Here is a 26,272-nt window from a genome sequence, read left to right on the forward strand (position 1 = left end):
CAGTTAGGGGTGTCACCACAGTTGGGGTGTCACCACAGTTAGGGGTGTCACCACAGTTGGGGTGTGACTTTCATTCTCAATCAAACCTCTAGGGAAAGACCCTCACAGAAAAACTCCCAGGTGAGCTTCCTTGATGACCTTGGGATTTTTAACGCAATCAAAATTCACCACCACTGAAGACGGGAAAAAGAAAATTTAACCGAGTCTCAGGGACCTTTTGTACAAAAAGAAGCAAGCTAATACCTCATGGACTTGGAATCTTACAAGAAGATGGACTAAAACTACACGTAAAGAGGTAATTGAGGTGATCCCAACTTTGGTAAAAGATACAACCTACGGTCTAAAACTGTCTAAACTCTTAACAAGCAAATTCTAAAGGCACCCAAGGCATATAATGGAATTACTAAAAGATAAAAACGAAGAAAATATCTTAAAACAGTGACAGTAATGACATTTCATCTAAAAGAAAAACAACTTGATTAACACAGATTTCTCACTAGAAACAACAAGAACAAAAAGGAAGAAGCACAATACATTTTAGATGCACAAAGAAAGGAACTGACAAAATACAATCCCACCATCCCTGGGGATAAAATACAATCCCACCGTCCCTGGGGATAAAATACAATCCCACCATCCCTGGGGACAAAATACAATCCCACAGTCCCTGATCAGTCAGTCAGCAAATGAGTGGACAAAGAAAATGGAGAACTGTATGACAGAGGACTTTTACTCGAACATCAGATGGAATAAAATTGTGTCACTTACAGGAAGATGGATGGGATTATGATAAGCGAAATAACCCTGACTCAGACAATTTTTTTTTCTCAAATGGAAGTCTCATGTATATGTATTTCACTACAATAAACAAAGTAGACAAAAAGGAATTATGGAGTGAGTGAAGGGGCCTTACAGCCAAGCCTGACAACCTGAGTTGGACCCCTGAGACCCATACGATGGAAGAAGAGAACCAACTATTGAAAATTGTCCTCTGACTTCTATGTGTGCCAAGGTATTGAATAGAGCTGTGTGCTCCCCCTGCCCCCATGCACATGCACACACACACACACAATTTCACTTAAGATTTATGGAGAAAAGCCGGAGAGATGGCTCAGTGGGTAAATACACTGCTGCTCTTCCAGAACCTACACAGCAGCTCACAGCCGACCACCTACACCTCCAGCTTCAGGACTCTGACACCCTCTTCTGCCCACCATGATGCTCACAGTGACATACATATGAACGAGGGAATTGCTCACACAGTCAGGCATGGTGGTGTATACCTTTAATCCCAGCACTCTGAGAGGCAGAGGCAGAAAGATGTCTGTGAGTTCAAGGCCAGCTTGGTCTACAAAGCAAGGTCCAGAACATTCAAGGCTGTTATACAGAGAAACCCTGTCATCAAAAACAAAACAAAAATGAAAACAAAAAACTCATGCACATAAAATAAAAATAATTTATAAAAACTGATTTATGGAGAATTCAAAATACTTTTCAAATTTTATTTTTAGGAACTGGAGAGATGGCTCAGTGGTTAAGAGCACTGACTGCTCTTCTAGAGGTCCTGAGTTCAATTCCCAGCAACCACACGGTGGCTCACAGCCATCTGTAATGAGGTCTGGTGCCCTCTTCGGGCATGGAAGCATACATGCAGACAGAACACTCATGTCTAAAATAAAAAATAGATTATTTTTCAGTGTAAGCTGGAGTTACGGGTGGTTGTGCAGGGAGCACGTGCCGTGGCACAGAGGACAACCTGTGGGGGTAGTTCTCTCCTCCCTCCTTGTAGGACCAGGGATCAAACTCAGGTGGCCAGGCGTGGCAGGAGGCACCTTGACCCACCGAGTCCTCCCTCTAGCCCTCAAAAGATTCTCAGACTGAAGAAAACTATGGATGGCGTGAGTGTGCCATGAAAGCCGGGCTCGTAGGCGGTGAATGCTTTCAACTCCCAGATGTATTTAAGTGAGAGCATTGTCATGAAACACACCGCTTTCTGCTGTGAATGTTGACTACTGACAAGAACGGAGAGAAAGCCCAAAGCAATGTGGCAGCTGGCAGGAGCTAAGGTGCGGGCATTCGTTACTTATAATTTCACGAGCTAGTTGAGCCTCACAGGATACAGACTTTGGGGATGAATGATGATGGTGTTTGCACTGCATTATGAACACATTTAGTATCTCTGAGCTGTACACTCACTAATGGATAAGATAGCCTCGATTACCTGCACAAGGCCTGCCTAGGATCCAGCTCATTCTGTCATGGAGTGGGGAGCAGTTCACAAGACCACAGGTTGTGCAGGGAGAGATAGGTTCTTTGGGGGCATAGCCACTGGTTGGGTGCCCGTGCTGCTGTGAATAATCCTTCACACAGGCTCCTGAAACCCACCCTAATAAGTGCTTTCAATAAAATGTTCACTGGCAGACATATTCTGAAGCTAAAAAGTTCTCTAAGTAAAAAGAAACTATACTAAGCCAGTCGTCCCCATCAGCTTAGACCATGAAACCCAACATGGACAAGTTCAACAGAACTGCCATATACGGGCTGCCCTTGCAGGCTTCAGCATTGCCAGGACATAAATTTCATTTCAATTTTATACTAAAAGAAACTGTGGAACTTGATTTTTTAAAAAAAGGGAAATAGCATGGTTAGTGTGATGGTTAATCTCAATTGTCAATTTTGTAGGAGCTAGGCTTGCTGGGAAGATGGGCCTCTGAGCACAGGGCTTGGGGATTATCTTTATCGGGTTAAGTGATGCAGAAGGAGCCACCCACTATGGGCAGCGCCATTCCTTGGGTGGGTCTGAGACTGTATAAGAAGGAGAGTGGTCTGAGCACAAGCATTCGCTGCACTTCCCCCTGACTTCATGCTCTGTGTCCAGCTATTGCAGGCTCCTCGACTTGGACCTCCCCACCGTGATGGACACAAAATAAGCCTTCTTTTCCTCAGGTTGCCTCTAGCAGAGTGTTTTATCCTAAAGAGAAGACTAGAAACTACAACAGTGAGAGGGGGAAAAAGTCAAATACAAATTTCAAAATCATATTGTTAGTGGAAGCGAAATAATTAACAATAATATTTGCTTTGGCCCAGATCCTCATACTTGACCCCAAATGCAGCAACGGTCAGAGAAAACAGTTTGGGAAGTGATTGATCATGTGGGCTCTGACCCCACCGTCAGGTCAATGCTGATAGGTTCATAATCTGATGGACTATTGAAAGATGGTAGAAACTTAGGAGGTGGGACCTGCTTGAAGCCTGTGGGCCCTCGGGGGCTGTATTTGTCCCCAGCCCCTTCTTTGTGGTCTCCTGCTTCAAAGGCAGCTTTGCTCCTTCACCCACTCCACACCATGACGTTCAGTCTCCCTTCAGGACCAAGCAACCACACACAGAAGCCTCTGGAACTGTGAATCAAAACCAACCTTCCTTCCAAATCTTGGGTTGTTTTCTCTGATGTTTTTGCCATAACAGAAAACTGATTGACACTACCAATAATCTAAGTACAGGTACAAGAAACAATCAAGACATGTATATTTTCTTTAGAAGTCATTCTCTTTAATTGTGAGAAAACTTGCCCCAGATTTCTCAAAATGTCACACATACATACATACACACATGCATGCATGCACCACACACACATGCATGCACACGCACTTATGCACACATAGGCACACGCATGTGTGCATGTGCACACACATGCATACATATACACACACATGCGCGCGCGCACACACACACACACGCACATTCTCCAGCACTATTTCAGCACTCTACAGCCAACATTCCCTCCTGACCAAATGCTTTGATGTGGTTTCCAGCAAGAAATAGTACCAGCAGCCGAGCAGACCACATGTGCCATCCACACAGTGATACTTTCAACACCACGTCACAGTCACACATGCTACATATATAGCAGTCTGACTTCTAAAAGATGTTGTTGTAGCGCACACTAAGGGACTCATGGAAAGCTAGGAAGGGAGCTGTAACAACTTGTCCCTGGCTTGCCACACATTGTTACTAAAGCACTTAAAGGAATGGAAACTTTTATAATCCCCAGGTATCTTAAAACACAAAAGGCTCATTCAGTAAAATGAGAAACAAACAAGGTTTAGAACTGCCATTAGGTAGAAAAACAAGATAAATAGTGTGTGTGTGTGTGTGTGTGTGTGTGTGTGTGTTTATATGTATGTGTATGTAGGTGTGTTTATCTATGTGAACATATGTGTATGTGCCTGTGTATCTGTGTACATTTGTATGTGTTTATATTTGTGTGTCATATGCTTTACGTCACATCCTAAAATATAAGTGGACTAGTTTTTATTTTTCCAGGTGTCATGTTAACTGTTCCAGCAGAGATGAGCAAACATCTACTCACCCCCATCAGGTATCAACAGACAAAAGAGATTATTCCACTCAAGTACAGCTTGGTGGACCAATGGTTTGATTGTGGATAATTATAGGAACAAGGGTGAAGGTCACCTACAGACATATGGACAACCTATGGGTAGTTACACTGCAGAAGAAACATCTGCCCCTTCCTAGAGCTATGATCTACCCACGTCCTTCTGACAGCATGGCCTTGTGAAGCCCCTTATCCTGTCCTGTGAACCTCCCTCTCCTGCAGGAGAGAATGTTACTGGGTCCAGTCTTGCTAAGGATGTTGGTAGCCATGATACTGACTTAGAAGGCAATAGCTCACCACACCCAGAGGACAGAGTTCTACACCAGATCGTCAGAAATAAAGCAGCATCGTACCAACATTCTCCTATCCTCAAGGCCTTAACAGGAAGGAAATTAAGTATTTTCCTTAAGAGCACATCAATAAATGACATCATTGAAACATCATTTGAGTAGGAGCACGTCCATGAACAGAATGTCCGATAACGTCACTATTATAAAAACAGCAGCAGCCAGTGTAACTCACATCCATGGTCTTCTTGTATTGTGAGTTCTTCTGTTTGTGGGCAGCATCCATTATAGTTTCTGTCTGTGAAGAGAATACAAACACTGTCAATAAAAACTGTAAGTTACTGCTAACAGCAGCTCGTCTTGAGGGCTAAGCGTTCAACGCGGGTTATCCAGTTTAGTCTTCAGGTCACCCAGAAGCCAGATGTGCTATCTATTGTCCCCTCATACTAATGAAGACAGTACAGGGCAGAGACTAAACTTCTTTCTCAAGAAGTCACAGGCGGTTAAAGACACTGCATCGTATTTAGCCTGGGCACTTACACCCTGAGTCCTGAACCCTCAAAACATCACCAGAGTCTCACTGATCACCATGGAGTGCTTTCTTCAGGGAATCTAGACTCAAAGGACTTTGGTTTCCAGAAGTTTTAAATTCTTGTTAAAATACCATTTGTACTTTAAAAGCATCTTTATTCTGGAAGCTTTGTCAGCACAGGCAAATTAGGAGTGACTTCTGTGACTCCTCAATGACATACGCTTTATGACAAGCTGCCAGGAGAAGAAGGAAGTGTCTGTAGCAGTGCTAACAGAAACTGTTCTAAGATCTAGCCTCATCTAGCCAGCAAGGTAAACTCCATGGAGTTCACTTGAGTACAGTTTCTTCATTGTAGTTGCGATGATGCTACTTTTGTTAGTCAATAAATGCCTGCCTCTCAGACACGGTTTTTCTGGTCCCCATTTATCTAGCACTTCTGTGCGAAGCTACTCCATGATCACAGTAGTATTTCTGTGTAAATGCTACATCTTCATTTTCCTGATGAGCCCAAAGAAACAAAGTCAATGTTTGTGGTTTGGATGAGGATGGCCCCCGGAGGCTCATAGCGCTGAATGCTTGGTCTCTAGCTGGTGGAAGTGTTTGGGGAGGATTGGATGTGTGGCCTTGTTTGGAGGAGGTGTGTCGCTGGGAGTGGGCTTTGAGCCCACACCATTCCCAGCTAGCTTTCTGGCTGCCTCCTGGCTATTGTCTCAACACTAAGCATTCAGCTACCATTCCAGTGCCATGTCTGTCTGCCTGTTACCAAACTCCCTGCCATGAGGTCATAGACCTCAATAAACTTTTTCTTCTATAAGTTGCTTAGTTCATGATGTCCACACCACAGCAGCAAAGCAACTGAGACTGTCAGTAAAGAAGAAAGCTGACATTTGCACCAAGGAGCCTACTTATTTATCACTGAAAATGAATTTCAAATGCAGCTCTTACTGGATACACACACATTTAGGTTTTTATATATTACCATAACAGACAAGCATGGATGGATTTTCAGGATGTTTGGATGAAATACTTCAGGTGCTCTCACTTCAAATGGAATAAATGAAACTCCCCCGGGGGAGCTCCAGAGACCCCGGAATTTACCTCCTAGCCTTCTCTAAAGCAGAGAGAGCAGGAAGTAGCTACTCGTCTGGTAATGAAGAAGACAACGCAGGCACAGTGACAGGGCTCCAACACCAGCCCCACATGGAAAGACACATGACAGACCCTGGCCACAGCCGCCAGGGAGCTCAAGTCCACAAAACTGACTAGCAAGAGCTAGCTTTACTTCTTTAGTAATCACGGTTCATTTTCCTGGGCTACTTGAGCTGATCAATTAGCAGTGCTGGCTTTGCCGTGGTCCTTTTAGTCCAAATATACACTTTGCTACTCATCCAGTTGGTGGTTGCTACTGGTTTATAACTGATAGTCCAATGTGTCTCCTTATCTCCAAGTTCTACATAGAATCTACTTTAGACCCCCTTCTTGGGCGCTGAGTGAGTTACGCTAACTCCTTTCTTCCTATCAATTCCCCTCTGCCTTCACAGGAACACCAGTATTTGAAAGTTGTTAAGACCCTAAAAAGCAGCCATTGACTCTAAGCAGACATGGGTTATTTCAGGAACCTGGGTGACATGCGTTGCTAAAACCCACTCAGCGAGTTAGTCATGGCATGTCGGGTCCATCTCTATCGGCTAAGTAGCCTTGGCCTAAGTCTTCTTGTGTCCGTGCTCACTCACAGGGTGACCCACTCGTGGTGACCTCAGTGAGCCCAAATTCTCTTGCAGGTGCTTTTGGAGGAGATGCTCTTTTAGCATTTAAGTTTCCTGCTCCGACCAAAGCGAATGGGAATGTGTTTTATTATTGATAATACAAAGGATTTAAAAACAAAACAGTAAATTACATGTGGAGACACAGCTCAATACTGTACTTGCACAGAAAACCCAAGATCCTGAATTCAACCAGTTGCATAAGAGAAAAGGAAAGAGAAGAAAGAAAAGCAAGCAACTGACTGGTTCTTTTGATGGGTAGAAACATCTCAGTTTCCAAGAAGTGGAAGGTCAGAGCAAGCAGTGGGGCAGTTTGAAAAGGGGAAGTTAGCATTGAAACATGCTTTTCCCCAAAACATGTTCTTTAAAAAGAAAAGAAAAGGAGGGGTACCCAAAGTCACCCCAGAGTCTGTTGTGAAACACTTAACTACAGTTTTCTAAATAAACTTCTGACTTTTCAATGTTTTGAAAGCAGCTTCTGATAAGAAAGGAACTGAGTCCAGGCACTCAGCACAAGGGTCAAGGCGGCCAACAGCACCTAGGGTGAGGAAATGACCCTTTACAGTGGAGTTATACACAAATAGCTCAGTATTATGGTTCTTTTTATTTTTTTAACTGTTCCTCCTGAGACACGAAATCTCCTTATCTTTTTAATGATTCTTTTCTTTCCTTGTTTTTGAGACAAGGTCACACTAAGTAATCCCCACTGACCTGGAACTCTTTGTATAAACCAGATTAGGTTCTCCGGGATGTTAAAGATGTATGCCACCACACTCAGCTTTACGTTTTTTAAAAATTGTATGTCTGTGCCCATCTGTGTGTGATGTGTGCATGTGAATCCAGTGCCCATGGTGGCCAGAAGGAACGTATACCCTTGGAACTGAGTTACAGGTGGTTCAGCCATCTAACACGCTACTGAGAACTGAACTCAGATCCTCCACAAAGGCAGCACACACTCAACTACTGAGCCGTCTTTCCAACCTCCCAGTTCTTTTGCTGTCCTTTCTGCTAGGTGTGGTGGCACACGCCTTTAACCCCAGCACTCAGGAAGCAGAAGCAGCGGATCTCTGAGTTCCAGCACAGCCAGGGCTATAGAGAGAGAACCTGTCCAAGAGAGGATGGGAAAAGGAGAGTAGAGGAGAGACAAAAAAATTATCATTTCAGAGCTGGAGAGATAACTCATCGGTTAAGAGAATCCAAATTTGGCTCCCAGCACCCATGTCAGTGGCTCACAAACTCCTGTAACTCCAGTTTCAGAGAATGCAATGCCTCAATGGACACACACACACACACACACACACACACACAAACACACACAAGTAAAAATAAAAATAATTATTTGTAGGAGAGGGCATAGCAAGGACCGGAGGTGGGTAGCTAAGAAAAGTAGGAGGGAGAAAAGTAGGGGTGATGTAATTTTATTTCAATTAAAAATAGGTAAGTAAGGGACTAGAGAGATGAGTTAGTGACTAAGAGCCCTGGCTGCTCTCCTAGAGGACCAGCATTCAAGTCCCAGACCCCACACGGCACTCACACCTGTCTGTAACTCCAGTTCCAGGGATCCAATGCCCTCACACAGACACACATGTAGGCAAAACACCAATGGATGTAAAAATTATTTTAAAAGGAAGATGAATAAAAGGTAACTTTTTAAAAACCTGGTGCCAGGCACAGTGGTACACACCTTTAATCCCAGCACTTGGGAGGCAGAGATGAAGGTCTCCGTGAGTTAGAGACCAGGCTAGAGATACAGAGAATTATTTAGTTCTATAGATATACAGAGCTTCACAGGGAGGCCCTGTCTCAAAGAACAAATCCATCTGTATTTCCTTAAAAAAAAGGCAGACGTGGTAATGTCAAATAAAAGAATCTGTTACCTAACGAGTACAACACCCACGATAACTCTGTCTGAAAAAAGACTTTGGTTCAGCTGCAACCTCAAGTGTGATACACAAGTTTGAGAGAACACGTGAAAGTGTCTGATGCAGTGTTCCTTAACCATCTGTGTCTGTCCTTCCACACTCAGAGACATTGCACAAGCACTGGCTGAGAAATAGGAAGAGGTGGCGGTGTGCAAGGAGTAGCTCTTAAGCCAGGCGTAGCAGCACATGTCCACAGTCCTAGTAGTCAGCAGGTGGAGGCCAGAGACTCCGCTATACGGTGAGCTGGAGGCCAACCTGGGCTTCGCGAGACTGTGTCTCTAACAAAGGGAAAAGCAGCTCATGAAATGATGGCAAATGAAATGAGACACAGAGACACAGAGGCTCTTTTTTTTCTTTTCTTTTCTTTTTTGAGACAGGATTTCTCTGTGCAGCTTTGGAGCCTGTCTGAAAACTCATTCTGTAGACCAGACTGGTCTTAAACTCACTGAGATCCACCTGCCTCTGCCTCCCAAGTGCTGGAATTAAAGGCGTGTGCCACCACCGTACAGCTCATCATAATAACTTATTCACTCCCATCACCTTTAATATATGTGGAATCCCATCAATGAAAAAGAGTCTTGTGGGTGCTGGAGAGATGGCTCAGCAGTTAACAGCACTGGTTGCTCTTTCAGAAGACCTGGGTTCAGTTCCCAGCACACACATGATGGCTCACAACTGTCTGTAACTCCAGTTCCCAGGGATGGATACCCTCTTCTGGCTTCACAGGCACCAAGGCACACATGTGGTGCACACGCATGCATGCACATAAAATGAAAATTAATACATCTTTAAATAAAATAGGGCCCTTCCAGAGCTGCTTTGAAGACGAAACAACTTGAATCTCCCAGGGTCAGTTTCCTTTCTAGTTATAAGTAGGATTATTCCATTCCATTATGAACTTCAAGGGAAGTGGGAGTCTGCCCAACCCCCCAGTTCTTCAGTCCCTGTTGCCTTGCAGAGGAGGACTGTGATCTGGATGCTCACTAGCTAGGATGTGCTTGATGCCACAAGAGATCTCCAGCCACAGTCTTGACAGGGGCAGCAGATCTGAAAAGAAGATACACGCAAACAGAACCACTGAATTCTGCAAGAATTTTGTCCAGGTTCTGGGTGTATAAAATCACAGCCTCATGCTTGTTTGGGAAGCATTTTATTAACTGAACTATTTCTCCAGCATTCCTGCAATTTTTTTTAAAGGAAAAGTGACCTGGAGTACAGGACATACGGTCTAATATTGAGTCTCTACATAGAATCTCCAATATGTAATTTCTTGGGTCAGAAAAAGGTTATGATTGTATTGGGGGTGGGAACCAAGCTGTGCAGGGTTTTATTGTTGTTTTTGTTGCTGCTGCTGCTGCTGCTGCTGCTGTCATTTGAGACAGGGTCATACCATGAGCTCTGGCTATCTGGGAACTCACACTGTAGACCAGGCTGGCCGCCAACTCACAGAGATCCTCCTGCCTCTGCTTTCCAAATGCTGGGATTAAAAGTGTGTGCCACTATCCCCAGCGATAATAACAGTTGAGCAATTTAGCAAGAGGCATGCCTAAGATTTTCTGCAGAAGAAAGGAGATATGTTAATACATACTCCAAACTAACCTTTTTCCGCTGTAGCTTTTGCTTTTCCCTGAATTCTTCCATCCTCCTGGCCTCTTCTCTTAGAGTCTGCGCAAGCTGGATGTGACACTGGGCCACATTGTCTACCTCTGTAAAGAAAATTGCAAATAAAACAAGGTCAAGACCCACATGTGTCTAAATCCACATACACACAATGATTCAAAACTATACATACAAATCTGGAGCAAGAAAGAAAATTAAGAATAATTCTCTTGGTCACCAACAGTCATTGAGGTCTTTGTTATGCCCAATCAAGACCAAAGTTGTCTTTTTTTTTTTTTTGAGACAGGGTTTCTCTGTGTAGTCCTGGCTATCCTGGGCTCTATATACCAGGCTCTCTTTAAATTTAGAGATCTGTCTACCTCTGCCACCACCACCCAGTTCCAAGATAAATCTTTAGCTTAGTCTCTAGCCACTGTTACTATAACCAATTGTATGCCCAGGACTGGCAGAGTTGGGGGAGGGGGGGCAAGGAGAGTGCAGCCAAGGTTACCAGTCAATAACCTTATGATGTAGGTGGGCCTTTTGTCTATGTGTTATTTTCATTGGTTAATAAAGAGACTGCCTTGGCCCTTTGATAGGACAGAAAATTAGGTAGGTGGAGTAAACAGAACAGAATTCTGGGAAGAGGGCAATGAGGCAGACACCATGGAGCCAGCCACCAGGTCAGACATACTGAATCTTTCCCGGTAAGCCACCACCTTGTGGTGCTACACAGATTATTAGAAATGGGTTAATCAAGATGTGAGAGTTAGCCAGTAACTCTCTAGAGATAATGGGCCAGGCAGTGTTTAAATGAATACAATTTGTGTGTTGTTATTTCCGGGGCTAAGCTAGCCATGCGGGAGCCGGGTGGGACGAAAAGCAGGCCTGCCCGCAGCTCCTCACTACAACCTTACGTCCTGAGATGGATGCCAGTTTTAATTGTCAACTTGGCACAACCTAGAATCCCCTGGAAAGGAAGTTTCAATGAGGGTTGACTTGTGGGTGTGTCTGCAGGTGGTTGTCCTAAGTTAACTGATGCAGGAAGATCCAACCTACCCGTGGGCAGCACCATTCCCCAGTCAGGAGATCCTGAGCTTAAAAGTGGAGAAATCAGCTGAGCACAAGCAAGCAAAACACCAATGCACATAAAAAATAAAAAAGAATCATCAAGTTTGATTCTATGCCTCTTTTCATGGTCTCTGGGTGCTTTCTCTGGTCTTTCATGAGCCTAAACATGTATCAAACATTTGTGCAACCTTTTAGCCTCTGAAGGTTATTTTTCTTTATAAGAGAAAGAAGGAAAGAAAAAGCATTTTGCTCAAATTAGGCTGGGTGTGGTTTGTGTACACTTTCAATCCCAGCACTTGTGAGGCAGAGGCATCAATTGAAGAGAAAAGAAGGCACTGTCTATGGAGAAGGTGAAAGGAGTGTTTACTTATGCGGCTTTTACACCTATAGTGTACAGCATATACAGTTTGGTTTCACCCCACTGCTTATGTGACCCCTGTCCAAGGAATATTGTGAAACCAGTCCACCTCTGCCTTTAGTGGGCCATAAAGAAATTCTTCATCTTGTCTGGCAGTAGGTCAAAGGACCCAGTTCCCTCCAGAGGGGCCCCACCCCATGCCCTGCAGGTAGATCTAATCCTCCAGAGACCTGGAAGACTCTGAAGAGCCCTGCTGGCTTTCCCACTCAGTCTGTTAATGAGCCTATCCAATGAAGGCTCCATAAAAATCAAAACAGACATGGCTTTGGGAGCTTCTTAATAGCCAAGCATGTGGAGATTATTGGGTGTTGCTCATACCAACAGAATGGCGTGGCTGAAGCCTGCTGAGTCCATTCCTAGAGAGTGTGCTCAGAGACGACTTAAAAGCTCCTCGTGCACCTCTTTCGCCCCCTCGCCTTAACCCATTGCCTTCGAAAAACCCTTTATTAGAAACCGGAAGGGTAATTCTTTCCCTGAATTCTGGGAGCTACTGGGGTAAATGAATTGAACCAGATGGGGGTTGTGGGAACCTGACCCTCAATCTGTTGGTGGGCACAGGTCTAACAGGTCTGGGAGCCTTGGGGCAGGAATCTAAGGTGGGAACTGAGCCTTCAGGCTGCAGGATCTGATCACCTCCAGGATGATCATGTGACAGTTGAACTGGACTAGAGGACACTGGCTAGTCTCTGCTGCAGAAGAGATTGCTTGGTTGCTATGGGGGGGGGGAATCCTCTCAAGTGATGAATGGGTCAGAAATCTCCTGTGTTATGACACAGTCACACTCTTGTATGACAGAAGAGGAAACAGATAGCAGAGGTTCTGATGAGAGAGCGCTCAGTCAACTACCAAACACTTTAAGTATAAATCATCCACACTGTGCCTTTTGACGCCTTTCACCTGGAAATCCTCTGTGAGGAAAGACAGAAACAGAAGCAGAAAGCCTGGGGAACACTGAGCTAGGCAGGACTCCCTGAAGAGCAATGTGACAGATCTCAACCCAGACCTCCCAGATCCTGGTTGTGAACACATTACTGTAACTAACTAATAAAAATCTGATGGTGTAATTCCCAGTCAGATTCACAACCAAATAAGGACAACACCAATGGACACGCTGAAGTGGGAGAGAAAAGTCCATGAGGCCCGACACACTCTGGACTGGAGAAAGACTGCTGATATCCATTGAGAGAGCAGATCTAGGGGAGTGGTGGGTGGGACCACGTGCCAAATGACAATAGGAGGAAAGGATGGCCAGGCAGTAAGTTCTTTGAAGACTGTCATAATCAAAAATGTCTTGTAGCGCTGAGGCCATTGGCTATAACCACTGACCGAGCAAGTCTGACAACTTAAGTTAGATTCCTAGAACCATGAAAGAGGTCGTATGTGTGTCACACATCTGAGATCTAGAACTCCCAGTGAGATGTGAGGCACTGAGTGGAGAAATTCCCAGAAGCTTGTTAGTCGGCTAGCCTGGAGTACACTGTTAGTAAAAACAGAGAGCCTGCTTCGACAAGGCTAAAAGCTCCCAAAGGTGTGCTCTGACCTCTACACTCATCCACTCCCACACACATGAATGCACACACTAAAAAATACAGATTTCTTCCGCATAAAAAATGGCAAAAACATCTGGGAATCTGGGAGACATGGCAAGACAGCATTGCCCTAGTGACTGAGGTTCTGTGGAAGTGTCCCTGGGAAGAGAAAAGTCACACACGAACATATAAGACGTTGGGTGAGATTGTCAGAATCAGGTGAGGTACAGACAAGCACTCATGGAATGATATCTCTGAGTTAAAAACAAAGCAGGACAGAATGTTCCTGCATCGTGTTCCTCCCATTTGGAACTTAAGAACACACAGAATCTCAGGCCCTACTCCAAACTCCCTGAGTCAGAAACTCAGAAGGGCCCAGGAGTCTGTGCTAACCACAACTACCCAAGTGGCAGGTAGATGTGAGGTGTCTAGCTCAGTTCTGCACTGCGGAGCTACTTCTCACCTCACAGTTGTGCGAAATCTTTCCACCCAATGCTAAACTACTGCTGAAAACAGAACATGCCTCAGAAGAAAACAGTTTTGCACTAGGGGTTGGGTGATGGCTGAGCAATAAGAGTACTGGCTACTCTTCCAGAGAGCCCATGTTAGATTCCCAGCATCCACATGGTATTGACAACCACTGTAACTCCAGTTCAAGAGGATCTGATGTCCTCTTCTGGCTTCTGTGGGCACCAGGCACACACAGGGTACACAGACATATATGCAGGCAAAACACCCAGACACATAAAACACGTTTTTAAATAATTAACTTACGTTGCTTGAAGACCTCAAGGGCTCTCTTCAATGTACTGAAAAACAAGTACATATACAATTTCAAAACTGGAAGTCATGTATGTAAGTTTATTATATTGTTTTCACATGTTTCTCTTTGCCTACATCTTTATACGGGGGCTCCAGGTTCATTTTTGTCCTTGAGCTTCATAAAATAGTAAAAGATCGAAACTTCTTAAGACCAACCTCCTCAATCCCAGGCATGAACAGTTCTGCACTGTCCGCCCTGGGTAAAGCAATATGCAAAACCTCTACATTTTCTCTTCCCCATTGTAATATAGGAATCTGATCCCTTTCTCATAAGAACAAGTTGTCGTTTGAATATGAAAGCAAGGCAATTAAAGAGAGAGCTCAAATCCTAGTTCACACCTTGGGTGAGTGTCTGTGGAGTGTGTGTGTGTGAGTCGAGACAACATCTCACATAGCCAGGCTTGCTATGCAGCTGAAGCCAGCTTTAAACTCCTAAGGCTCCGGCCTCCACTGCGCACGTGCAAGGATTGCAGGCTCGCATCACCAAGCTCGGACCCTGGCTCTTAGCTGACTTCTTTTTCAGAAAACCATCATAAACTTTTTATTCTGAGATTGAATCTCACTCTGTAACCCTGGCTGCCCTGGAACTCGCCACATAGACCAGACTGACCTCCAACTCACAGAGCTCCACCTGCCTCTGCTTCCCAAGGGCTGGGATTAAAGGTGTGTGCCACTACACCCAGCATAGACTTACTGATCAGAAACTAAAGGGTAAGCTTACTCCTCTTTTAAAATTTTATCTTTTAATTGAAAAATAAATGTGTGCATATTTGCCATGTGCAACATAATATTTTGAAATCTGTATACACTGTGGAAAGGCTCAATAAAGGAATTAACATACCATTGCCTCGCATCCTCCCCACCATTCTGGAGTAGTGTGCTTACCATCTCCCTTCGGTTCTTCTTAAGAAGGATGCGTTGCTGCCAGCTACAGCCACACATATATCTCTTGAACTTCTTTCTCCTAACTAAACCCTTAACACCTTTTTATTCCATTTTCATGTGTGTTGTACATGTGTGTGGACGCACATGTCTCCACATGTGTGGGCATGTATGTGAGTGCACGTGTATGGGCATGTAAAGGCCTAAGGTTGAAGTTGATGCTGGGAATCATTCTCTACCGCTCTTCTGCTTCATTCTCAGAGGCGGGGTCTCTCAATCAAACCGAGAGCTCACCACTAGGGCTAGTCTCACTATCCAGTTAACTCTGGGGCTCTCCTGTCTCCACCTTCTAAGGCTGGAATGACAGGCAGCATTTACACAGGTTCTGGGGAGCTGAACCATGGTCTTCACACTTGTGCAGCAAGGGCTCCAACCACAGAACCATCCCCCCAGCTCGGAAATCTCCCTAACCTTGGCCCCAGCCCCAGAGGGTTTCATTCATATCTGATTCTTTTTCAAAATTTCTAGAACATTTCTAAAAATCTTCTCACTTAAGCCTTTAATTCACTGCTTTATAAACATATCCCACATGCTTGAGGTTTTTAGATCTGCTCATTACAGCACTAAATATATACATATATATGCATATATATAATTCTGCTCTCTATTGCATTGTTGAATCATATTCACAGTAACTTGTGTGTGTGTATGTGTGTGTGTTCCTGTGTATGTGACTGTGTGTGTGCGCATTATGAACTAAATGGTGAATTTCACTGTGTTACTTCTGCAGGGGTCTGTGTTCATGTCTGTCAGGAAAGCAGGTGGCCTTGTCTAGGGCCACTCTAACCTAAATCTGTAGCTTAGCATTCTTCAGACTGCACTGAAAAACTTGTGGTAACTTGGAACCACAGATCCTGTGTTCCATTCAGGTCCATGGAAAAGACACAGAGTTTTCACAATTGGAAACAAGGAAGAAAAATTATAACTTCTCTCAATCTTACACACTGCAACTGTCACTCGATTGCACCTGCTGAGACAACGGGGCTCTGGGCAATGGTAGCCTAGAGTCAGAAGGACACTGGTACCTACTTGATCTCGGACTGTCCACATGGCTTCTTCCTGGAGAGATTCAACAGGTCTTTGCCATATTTCTCTTCAATTGCTGCCCTAGAGGGAACAGAAGAGAAGGACATGGGTCCTACAGAGTTCTTAACTAAGATATATGAGACACTGCCCCTGCAGGAAAGCTGTTCGTTTGCAATAGAAGTTCAGAGGGAATGTCACTGCCTAAGATAAAAGGCTCAGTTAATTATAAATAAATAAATAAATAAATAAATAAATAAATAAATAAATAAATAAATAAATAAATGAGACTCAAAGCCAGGCATGGTGGAACACCTATAATCCCAGAACCCAGAACCAGGAGGTAAAGACAGGAAGCCCAGGAATCACCATCTACCTTAGCTACACAGGGAGTTTGAGGCCAGTCTAGGATATATGAGATCTTCAACATAAAACTAAAGGAGGGAGTTAGAGAGATGGCTCATGGTTAAGAGCACTTGTTGCTCTTCCAGAGGACCTGGGTTTAATTCATAACATACATATCAGGCAGTTCACAACCACCTCTAACTCCAGAGGATTGGACATTCACTTCTGGCCTCTTTGGCGCGTACACACACACACACACACATACACACACACACACACACCTCGATCACCAGCAGAAGCATGGTGCACATCATTTAATCCCTGCACTCAGGCAACAAAGGCGGGCAGATCTCTACTAATTCAAAGCTAGAATGATCTACACAGCCGGTTCAAGAACAGCCAAGGTTACACAGAGAGACTCTACCTCCAAATAATAAATAAGTAAATAAATGATAGTGGTGTCTGCTGTTGCTGGTCTCTACACACAAGGCACATACAAGCATACACTCCACAAACACATACACATTAAAAGAACCTCTATCAAACAAAGGAAAAATTAAAACTAGATAAAACAGAATGTACGATGCATAAAACAAATCCTGATCACCCTAGAAATCAAATACTAATTAAAATGAATTTTTTACTAATACTAATACTAAATTGATGTAGGTGGGTCTTCTTTCTATGTGTTGCTTTCATTGGTTAATTAATAAAGAAACTGCTTGGCCTGATAGGTCAGAACATAGGTGGGTGGAGGAGACAGAACAGAATGCTGGGAGAAAGAAAGCAGAGTCAGGCAGACACCATGATTCCCCTTCCCAAGACGGATGCTGGCTAGACTCATGTCAGTAAGCCACGACCTCATTGTGGCATACAGATTATTAGATATGGGTTAGTCAAGATGTGAGAGTTAGCCACTAAGAGGCTAGAACTAATGGGTCAGGCAATTTCCGTGTAATTATTTCGGGGGTAAGCTAGCCAGGATCCGGGCGGGAATGCAGCCCACCGCTCCATTTACAACACTAAATACTAATAAAAATGAAATATTTCTAAATAGATTCATTTTATGTTGCTACAGCATGTGTACAAGCATATTCAGCGAGACCCTGAATGAGGGGATGGATAGTACACACTGGCACATGCCCAGAATTACATTACTGGGGTGCATGGAGTTTGCTGGCCAACCAGCCTACCGAAACTGTTAAGTTCCAGGTTCAGAAAGAGAGCCTGTCCCCCCAAAAAAGGTAAAGGGTCAGTGAAATGGCTCAGTGGGTAAAAGTGCTTGCTGCCAACCCTAATAAAATGAGTTCAACCCCCAGAACCCACATGGTTGAAGGAATTAACTGATTCTCCTTCTGACCTACACACACACACACACACACACAAATATACAACACAAATAAATAAAGAAAAAAAATGGTGAAAAACAATTGAGGAAGACAGGGACAGCAATCTCTGCCCTGCACAACATACATGCACACACATGGATATGCAATCATACACATGTGCATGAACATGTATAGACAAATACTCACAAATATGCATAAATTAGTTGTATCATTTGATGGTGATTGAAATTAATTTTTTTTAATTTTTTGTTTGTTTGTGAGTATATATGTCTGTAGTGTGCACATGTAAGCATGTGTCTGTGTGCACACATGTATAGGCCAGATGATAGCACAGAGTGTTCTCTCTCGCACTCCACTTTCTCCCCTTGAGACAGGGTCTCTAGCTAAGTCCCAATTTCAACAATATTGCTGATGTATTATTTTATTTTATTTGCATGCGTATGTGGATGTGTGAACATGTGCAAATGTATGTGTGTTCAGGTACCCAAAAAGGCCAGAAGAAGACACTGAACCCCTGAAGATGAATTTATAGGTAGCTGTGAGCCACATGACATGGGTGCTGGGAACTAAACCTGGGTCCTCTGAAAGAAAAACAAGCACTTTTAACCTCTGAGCCATCTCTCCAGCCCCCCACTTAAATTCTCTTGCTGTTGTTGATTTACAGTTTTACTTCCTTGTGGACAAAATACAAGGAGCGACATTCAGAGAGTCTGGTTTGATCACATGCTCGTTCAGTCTCAGTCCAGCTGGCTTTGGTGAGCTCCCATTAGATCAGGCACACTGTCTCAGTGGGTAGACCAACCCCTCGTGGTCCTGACTTCCTTGCTCATCTTCTCCCTCCTTCTGCTCTTCAACTGGACCTTGGGAGCTCAGTCCATTGCTCTGATGAGGGTCTCTGTCTCTATCTCCATCCATCACCAGACGAAGATTCTATGGTGATATTCGAGATAATCATCAGTCTGATAGTAGGGCAAGACCAGTTCAGGCACCCTCTCCTCTGCTGCCCAAGGACCTAGCTGGGAACATCTCCGTGGACACCTGGGATCCCCTCTAGAGCCAAGTCTCTTGCCAACCCTAAAATGGTTCCCTTAATGTAGATATCTTCTTCCCTGCTCCTATATCCACCCTTCCTCCATCTGCCAATGAGGGCGGACTAAGAAGCCATCGATAATGGCACTGGGACCTGTTTCTACTGCATAACCTATGTCCGGCGATGGATGGAGACAGAGACAGAGACCCACAATGGAGCACTGCCCTAAGCTCCCAAGGTCCAATTGAGGAGCAGAAAAAGGGAGAAGATGAGCAAGGAAGTCAGGACCGCGAGGGGTTGGTCCACCCACTGAGACAGTGTGCCTGATCTAAGGGGAGCTCACCAAGGCCAGTTGGACTGGAACTGAACAAGCATGTGATCAAACCAGACTCTCTGAATGTGGTTGACAGTGGGGGCTGACTGAGAAGCCATGATAATGGCATTGGGATTTGATTATACTGCATGTACTGGCTTTTTGGGATCCTAGTCTGTTTGGATGCCCACCTTCCTAGACCTGGATGGAGAGGGGAGGACCTTGGACTTCCCACAGGGCAGGGAACCCTGCCCTCTCTTAGGATTGAAGGGGGAGTGGGAAGGGGTGGGAGGGAAATGGGAGGAAGTGGAAATTTTGAATGGTATTATTTATAAAGCAAAAAAAAAAAGATGTTTAGTTTACTGTCAGTTCACAATGATGATCTTCTTGGACGATGTGCTAATGCAATAAATGGCACACAATTTGTGGGATAAAAAAAAAATACAAGGAGCGATTTCCATATTTGCCAAGAATCGCCATGTGTCCTATCGTGTGTTCTCTTAGGAGAAGTCCCAAAGACTGTGGAGGAAAATGTGCATTCTGCATGTCTGGATGAAACAGTCTGCAAAGGGTCCAGTTGGTCTATGATATTATTTAACTTGGATACATACTTGGAATGGCTTATCTAGTATGGAAGTGTGGTATTGAAGTTACCCAGTGCTTTTGTGTCTGGGTTAACCTGTGACTTTACACCTAATGGTATTTATTTTGTAAAACTGAGTGCACTCATATTTGGTGCAACCATGTTTAGAATTACAATGTCCTCTTGATGGGCTGTTCCCTTTTAGCAGCATGAGGAAACATTCTTTGACTCTTCTGACTAGTTGGGAGTGAATTCTGTCAGACATTGAAATGGCAACACTCGCTCATTTACAAGGTCCATTTGCTTGGAATTTTTTTTTCATCCTTTTACCTAAGGCAGCATCTGTTTTTGATGCTGAAGTGTGTTTCTTAGCTGTAACAAATATATGGAAACTGTTTTTAATCCAACATGCTAGTCTGTGTTTTTTAATAGGGAGCTGAGACTATGATTATACAGAATTGTTATCAAAAGGTTTGTATTAATTCCTGTCACTCTGTTGCTCATGTGGTGCTTGTTTTCCTCGTCTTCATCCGGCTACCCACCGTCTCAGCGTAGCTTATTCTTTCTTGTGGCCGCACAGATCTGCTTGATCATGCTTCGGAAGGACCTCCTTCAGGATCTTCTTCAGAGCTCACTCAGTGGTCACAAATTCCTTAATCTCTTTTCATCACAGAAAGTTTTCATTTCCCTTCAATTAGGCACACCAACGCCCTCCTGCCTTTTTAAGTTTCTGTTGAGAAATCTCTTGTGTGAGCCTGGTTTTATATGTAAGCTGGTGTTTCTCTCGTGAAGATTTCAAAACGCATTCTTTGTTCTGTCTGTCTACTGTTTTAACTATATTTTGACATGAGATTTTTTTTTCCGGTCTTTGGTGGTTTAACTGCCACCTTTACCAAGGTGGGTACCTCTTTCCCTAGATTTGGGGAATTGGCAATGTTTTCTATGCTTTTAGTATGAACTTCTATAGTGATATATTATTTATTTAGTTTTGGGGGGTGTTTTTGGTTTTTTGTTTTTTGAGACAGGGTTTCTCTATAGCTTTGGAGCCTATCCTGGAACTAGCTCTTGTTGATCAGGCTGGCCTCAAACTTACAGAGATCCGCCTGTCTCTGCCTCCTGAGTGCTTAGATTAAAGACATGTGCCACCACTGACCGCCTATTATTTGCATTTTAATAAATAAATATTGACCGAAGACCAGAGGCAAAGCTAAAGACACTAGAGGTCAGGTAATGGTGACATACACCTTTAATCCCAGGGTTTGGGAGGCAGAGGCAGATAAATCTCTGTAAGTTCAAGACCGCCCTGGACTTCACAAAATCAATGCAGAAACAAATCCAGGTGGTGGTGGCCTACACTTTTAATCCCAGTAGCCACACTAGTTTGCCATAGAAACCAGGCAGTAGTGGTGCACACCCTTAATCCCAGCACTAGAGAGGAATATAAGGCAGGAGGGGACAGCTCTGAGTCTCAGTCTCATGCTGAGGATTTCTGGAGAAAGGATCATTATTTCAGACTAAGGTAGGGGTTAGAGCCAAGAATTTGGCTGCTCTGCTTTTCTGGTCTTCAGGTTGAACCCCAATATCTATCTCTGCATTTTTATTAATTGTATTACAAACTTCTTTTTATTCTATGCCCATAATTTATAGACTTAGTCTTTTCAGATTGTCTCATAGATTCCAAATGTTCTGCTCACACCTTCTTGTGAATTTATACTTTCTACCATCTGAATGATGAAATGTCCCTATCTTGTCTTTAGACACTGATATTCTGTCCTTCCCATGACCCATTCCATTGGTGAGCCTTTCCATAGAGCTTTTGATTTGACTTATTGAATTTTTTATTTCCAATATTCCACTTGGCTTTCACCTCTCCTGACTTCTATTTTCATGTCCTGTTCTGATTATGTTATCCTATTCAGTTATTTGTGTGCTCTTGGAACTCAGTCAGGAGTTTATGGCCTCTTTGATCTATTCAAACATATTTACAATCATCCTTTTGAACGTTTTTGCCTATGATTTTATCTAATTTGCTCTCACTGAAGGCCATTCCTACTGTATTACTAACTTTAGAGGAGTCATGTTGTCTTAGTTTTTTGCGTTTCTTATACTTTTGCATTGGGACTGGAGCATCTGTGTTTGGGTCATTGGTTGAATTCTTTCCAAGTTGCCCTGATTCGTTCAGGGGAAGTGTTCTTACACATTCAACAAGGACTAGGTTTCAGAAGGGCTGAATTGTTATTTTTTGTCTGCTGGACTGGTGTCTAGGACACCAGGCTCAATGCCCATTCCTCCCATGAAACTAATGTCTTCAAAAGGGTCACTATCAAGGGTATGTCTGCTATGAAAACCCAGTAATAGTCAAATTAAAACAAGCACACACACAACACCCTTAAATGCCAATCATTTTAGGAAGTAAAGGAGCACGGATAATACTGTGTAGAGTAACATGTTAACTACTGTGGAAAGTGGGGGGAAAACAGAGTAAGACTAGTGATTAGTATTGGGTTGCTAGAGGGAGGAAAGGAAGAGGGGAAATATGAGCAAAAGTGGGACTAGCAGGAGAGATGAGTCAGTTTTGGTAGAAGTAAAATGAAGACAACAGTAAATGCATACACTCAGATAAGCTACAGCCATCCGGATCTCAGGAGGCTGAGACACAGAAATCATACAAACCAGGGAAAGTCTGTGCGCTTTGAAAAGGGAAAGTGAAAATCAGAAAAACTGAGACGGAGGGCAAAAGCAAAGGAGGCCAGAGCTGGAAGGCTAATCTGACCCTGGTGTTAAGTAAGGAAGAATAAAGAAAGGGAAGAGAGCGACATACAGGATGGAGTCTGATGCAGTTAGGTTGTTTGCTAGTCTAACTGTTCCTTCCTTTGGCTCACAGAGGACTGTTGGGTCTTAGATGCTGGTCACACCTATGAACAGCCTTTCAGGAGGTCAGTTGTCAGTGCTGGCCCTGCCCGGGTATAGCCTTTCCTGATGCCCAGTTTGCTGCTTAGAACTTGGGTCTATCAACATTCCCCTGCCGACTCTGCTCCTACTGAGGTTCCATCTCACCGAAGACGGCATCAAAGTTTCTGCCTCCTGTCTAGAAGCATCCTGGCCAGGTTTTCAGCATGCTATCCCGTGGCACTTGTTCTGAGTTTGCCGAGAGCATGATTCAAAGAGGTCTCGGGCACGATAGCCATAGAGACTGCTGGTATTTTTTAAAATGACCTCCCATGACTGCCTGGTGTAGAAAGGAGACTTTTCCTGGGATCTCTCCTCCCTCCTCCGCCAGTGTTGCTCACTGTCTGGCCTCTCCCTCTTTTTCTTATTACTGAAAGTTCAAGTGCGGATCTCCTGGGCCTCTCTCTGTGTTGAGTCATGGCTCTTATCTGATCTGTCCTCTCCGTGGAAGTAGAGTAGCTCCTCAAACCAAGCCAATCTCTCCAGGACTTTGTCTCCAGCTTTGGGAAGTTCCCTACTTTACTTTGGTATTGGAACCAGCAAGAACTAAACATCAGTGATTCAAAAGTTGTCATTCAGCTTCCAAAGTCTATTGCGTGCAGAATCGAGCAGAGCAGCCCTGTCTCTTGTCCTCCATCCTCCTTCCTGAGTGCTCTTGAAGGACTCCAGAGAACCCCGATGTCTTCCAGGAGGAGGCCCTCTAGCAGTGAGGCAACACTGGGCATGATCTCCACCCCCAGCAAGCACAGTGGTCTGCTTTCTGGAGAAAAGGGGCAGCTTTACTGAAGTGAAACTCGGGAGTCATGCCTGGAAACCAGAGGAACCACCATTGACAAACAGAGGAAGATCCCAAGCACAGGGGAAGTGATGGGTTCTGAGGCCATAGCCAAGGAAGGAACCACCAGGACTTTGTAGAAATCCCCTTTGACTGGAGGAACCTTTACCTAGATCACTACCCACAAACCACCTCAGGGTTCCTGTTTATCAGTTTGTCTTTTTTTAAAAGATTCATTTATTTTTTTAATTTATATGTATGAGTGTTTTCCTGCATTTATGTCTGTATACCATGTGTGTGCAGAACACGTAAAGGCCATTAAAAAAAGAGGGGCATCAAGTCCTTTGGATGTGGAGTTACGGATGTTTGTAAGCTGCCACATGGATGCTGGGAATGGAACCTTGGTCCCCTGCAAGGGCTGCAAGTGCTCTTAGCCTTTGAGCCATCCCTCCAGCCCCTAAGTTGTCATTTCTGGAACATCCATCACATGCTAGGCATCCTTCTGGGTGCTCTGGACACTGGAAGACTGGAACGGAAGAGCCAGTGGAGCGGGTAGGTGTGTAAATAAACACTGTAATTAACTACAGCAGGGCTATTTGAAAATGTAGACAACACAAGACACAGAAGAGGGGGGTCCTGCTCCTCCACCGTTAACTGCTGATTTATTTTTTACTATAAAAATTAATTCATGTTGACTGTAAGACAGACCAGGTTTCCCTCCACAGTGTTTTCTCTCCCGTCCGGCTCTTCTTGCCGTTTCTTCTCCCTTCCTCCCTGTTGTTCTCTTACTTTCCAATCTTATTTGTTTCCATGCATGAGGAAAATCATGTTCTATTTGTCTTCCTCTGTCTGCCCTATTTCTCTTCAATGTAATGGTGATCTCCAGTTTCACACGTTTTCTGAAAAGCCGACGCTTGACCGGAAACGCTTCTTCACAAAGCCCTTCATGCTCACCTTGACTTCTCCGTTCAATTTCCCAGACCAGGAATAATAATCCACGTGCCATATCTCCTTCAACAACTCGTGGACAGCATAATCAGACATAGCCTTTGCCATCAGGCCTGAAAGCAATCTCTGTTGACTGCCCCGCCTGGAGTTCGAGGGACCCCCCAAGTCAGAGTGTAATGGAAAAATGGAATCTTTTGCCCGAGTAACTAATACTTATCCATTCTAGCTTATTTTGTTACACATTCCCCTAAATAGTGCTTCTGTTGAGTTATTAATTGTTTTGGAAGCCAGGCTCCTTGCTCAGAGATTTTATAAAGCATGAGTACTGATGAGGAAACAGACATCTGGAGAGATGCATGTCGTTGATGCGTGTCCCTGACAGTGGCCAAGGAAGCGGGACCAGAAGAGGAAGTGATTAGACTCTTGTCCTGCTGCTCTTTCCTCTCCAGGTCTCCACTTCCTGCCCGTCATGGGCTGTCCAAGTCTGGTCCCCGTTATCTCTGACGTACTCTTCTTTGGAATGGGGCACTACAGATGTAAGTAGCTAAGATGAGAGCACCCTGGAGCAGGGCCAGCGCCTAACCCATCATCGCAGGAATCGTCACGAGAAGGTGAAGACACAAGCCAAGACCTCCCTGTAGTAGTGAAGGGGTAGGGACTACGGGGATGAAACACAAAGACTCCTAGTGACACCAGAAGCAACACAAACCACGTTCTCCCTAGAGACTCCAAGAGAGCAAGGTCCTGTTCCCACCTGTCCCATAGCGCTCACCTTCTGGTGTCTGAATGAGGTCCTCCCTCTTACCACCCGGGGCTGCTTACTGCCACCTCCAAGACCGCCCACCTCCTACAGCTGTCCGGGCCACCTTTCCTGCCAGAGCCCTGCAAGGAAGGATCCCCTCTTCCATGAAGTTACCCCAGAATTTTGTTGCTTCACTTTTTTTTTTTTAATTGTATTTTGCCAATTCCTAATTCTTTTTCTTTTTTCTTTCAAGACAGGGTCTCAATTAGGTTCTTGGTTGTCTTAAAATTGTTACGTAGACCAGGCTCACGGAGATCTGCCTGCCTCTACCTCCTGAGTGCTGGGATTTAAGGCGTACGCCACCAAAGCCTGGCTATTTTGTCAGTTCTTTTTCTTTTTGGTGAGGGAGGGGGTCGAGACAGGGTTTCTCTGTGTAACAGCCCTAGCTGTCCAGGAACTCACTCCATAGTCTTGAACTCACAGACATCCTCCTGCCTCTGCCTCCCAAGTGCTGGGATTAAAGGCATACACTGTCACCACTCCGTTTATTTTACCGATTCTTAATCTGCCTCTTCAGAGCTCTTGAAGATAATTTCTTAATATAATTTGTGTGCTTACTGCGTTCCCTGTGCTGTTATATTTATAAATCTTATCTTTCAAATTGGTTCCTAGAAACTTTTGAACAGGCATCAATGTAGAAGAAACGTGAGTGTCAGAACTGATGTTGTAAAGTTTACGAACAGATTTGCTGAGAAGACATTACGTCACCCAAAGTAGAACTTAGCTAAGAGGGCACTGCCTCCAAAATGCACAGAGGACAAGAAGTATACTCACCACCAGGTCTGTTGAGATCAGTGAAATTTAGGATGTTAGGATGCTGGTGTTTGTTACAAAGAAGGATCCCCAATTAGGCTTCATTCCCATAACAAAAGAA

General features: G+C 44.2%; 1 protein-coding gene across 1 annotated transcript in view; it reads right to left on the reverse strand.

Moving 5' to 3' along the window:
* The window catches only part of Pstpip2 (proline-serine-threonine phosphatase interacting protein 2), an 86,046-nt gene that overhangs the window by 16,416 nt on the left and 43,358 nt on the right, over positions 1–26,272 (reverse strand). Inside the window, exons 3-6 of the mRNA XM_087895914.1 lie at positions 16,311–16,388; positions 14,292–14,326; positions 10,500–10,606; positions 4,919–4,981 (exon numbers count right to left, since the gene is read on the reverse strand). Coding sequence (XP_087752040.1) covers positions 4,919–4,981; positions 10,500–10,606; positions 14,292–14,326; positions 16,311–16,388 — 283 coding nt within the window. The remainder of the gene's footprint in view (positions 1–4,918; positions 4,982–10,499; positions 10,607–14,291; positions 14,327–16,310; positions 16,389–26,272) is intronic.

This window comes from Myodes glareolus, chromosome 13, assembly GCF_982192425.1.
Source record: "Myodes glareolus chromosome 13, mMyoGla1.1, whole genome shotgun sequence".
NCBI lineage: Eukaryota > Metazoa > Chordata > Mammalia > Rodentia > Cricetidae > Myodes > Myodes glareolus.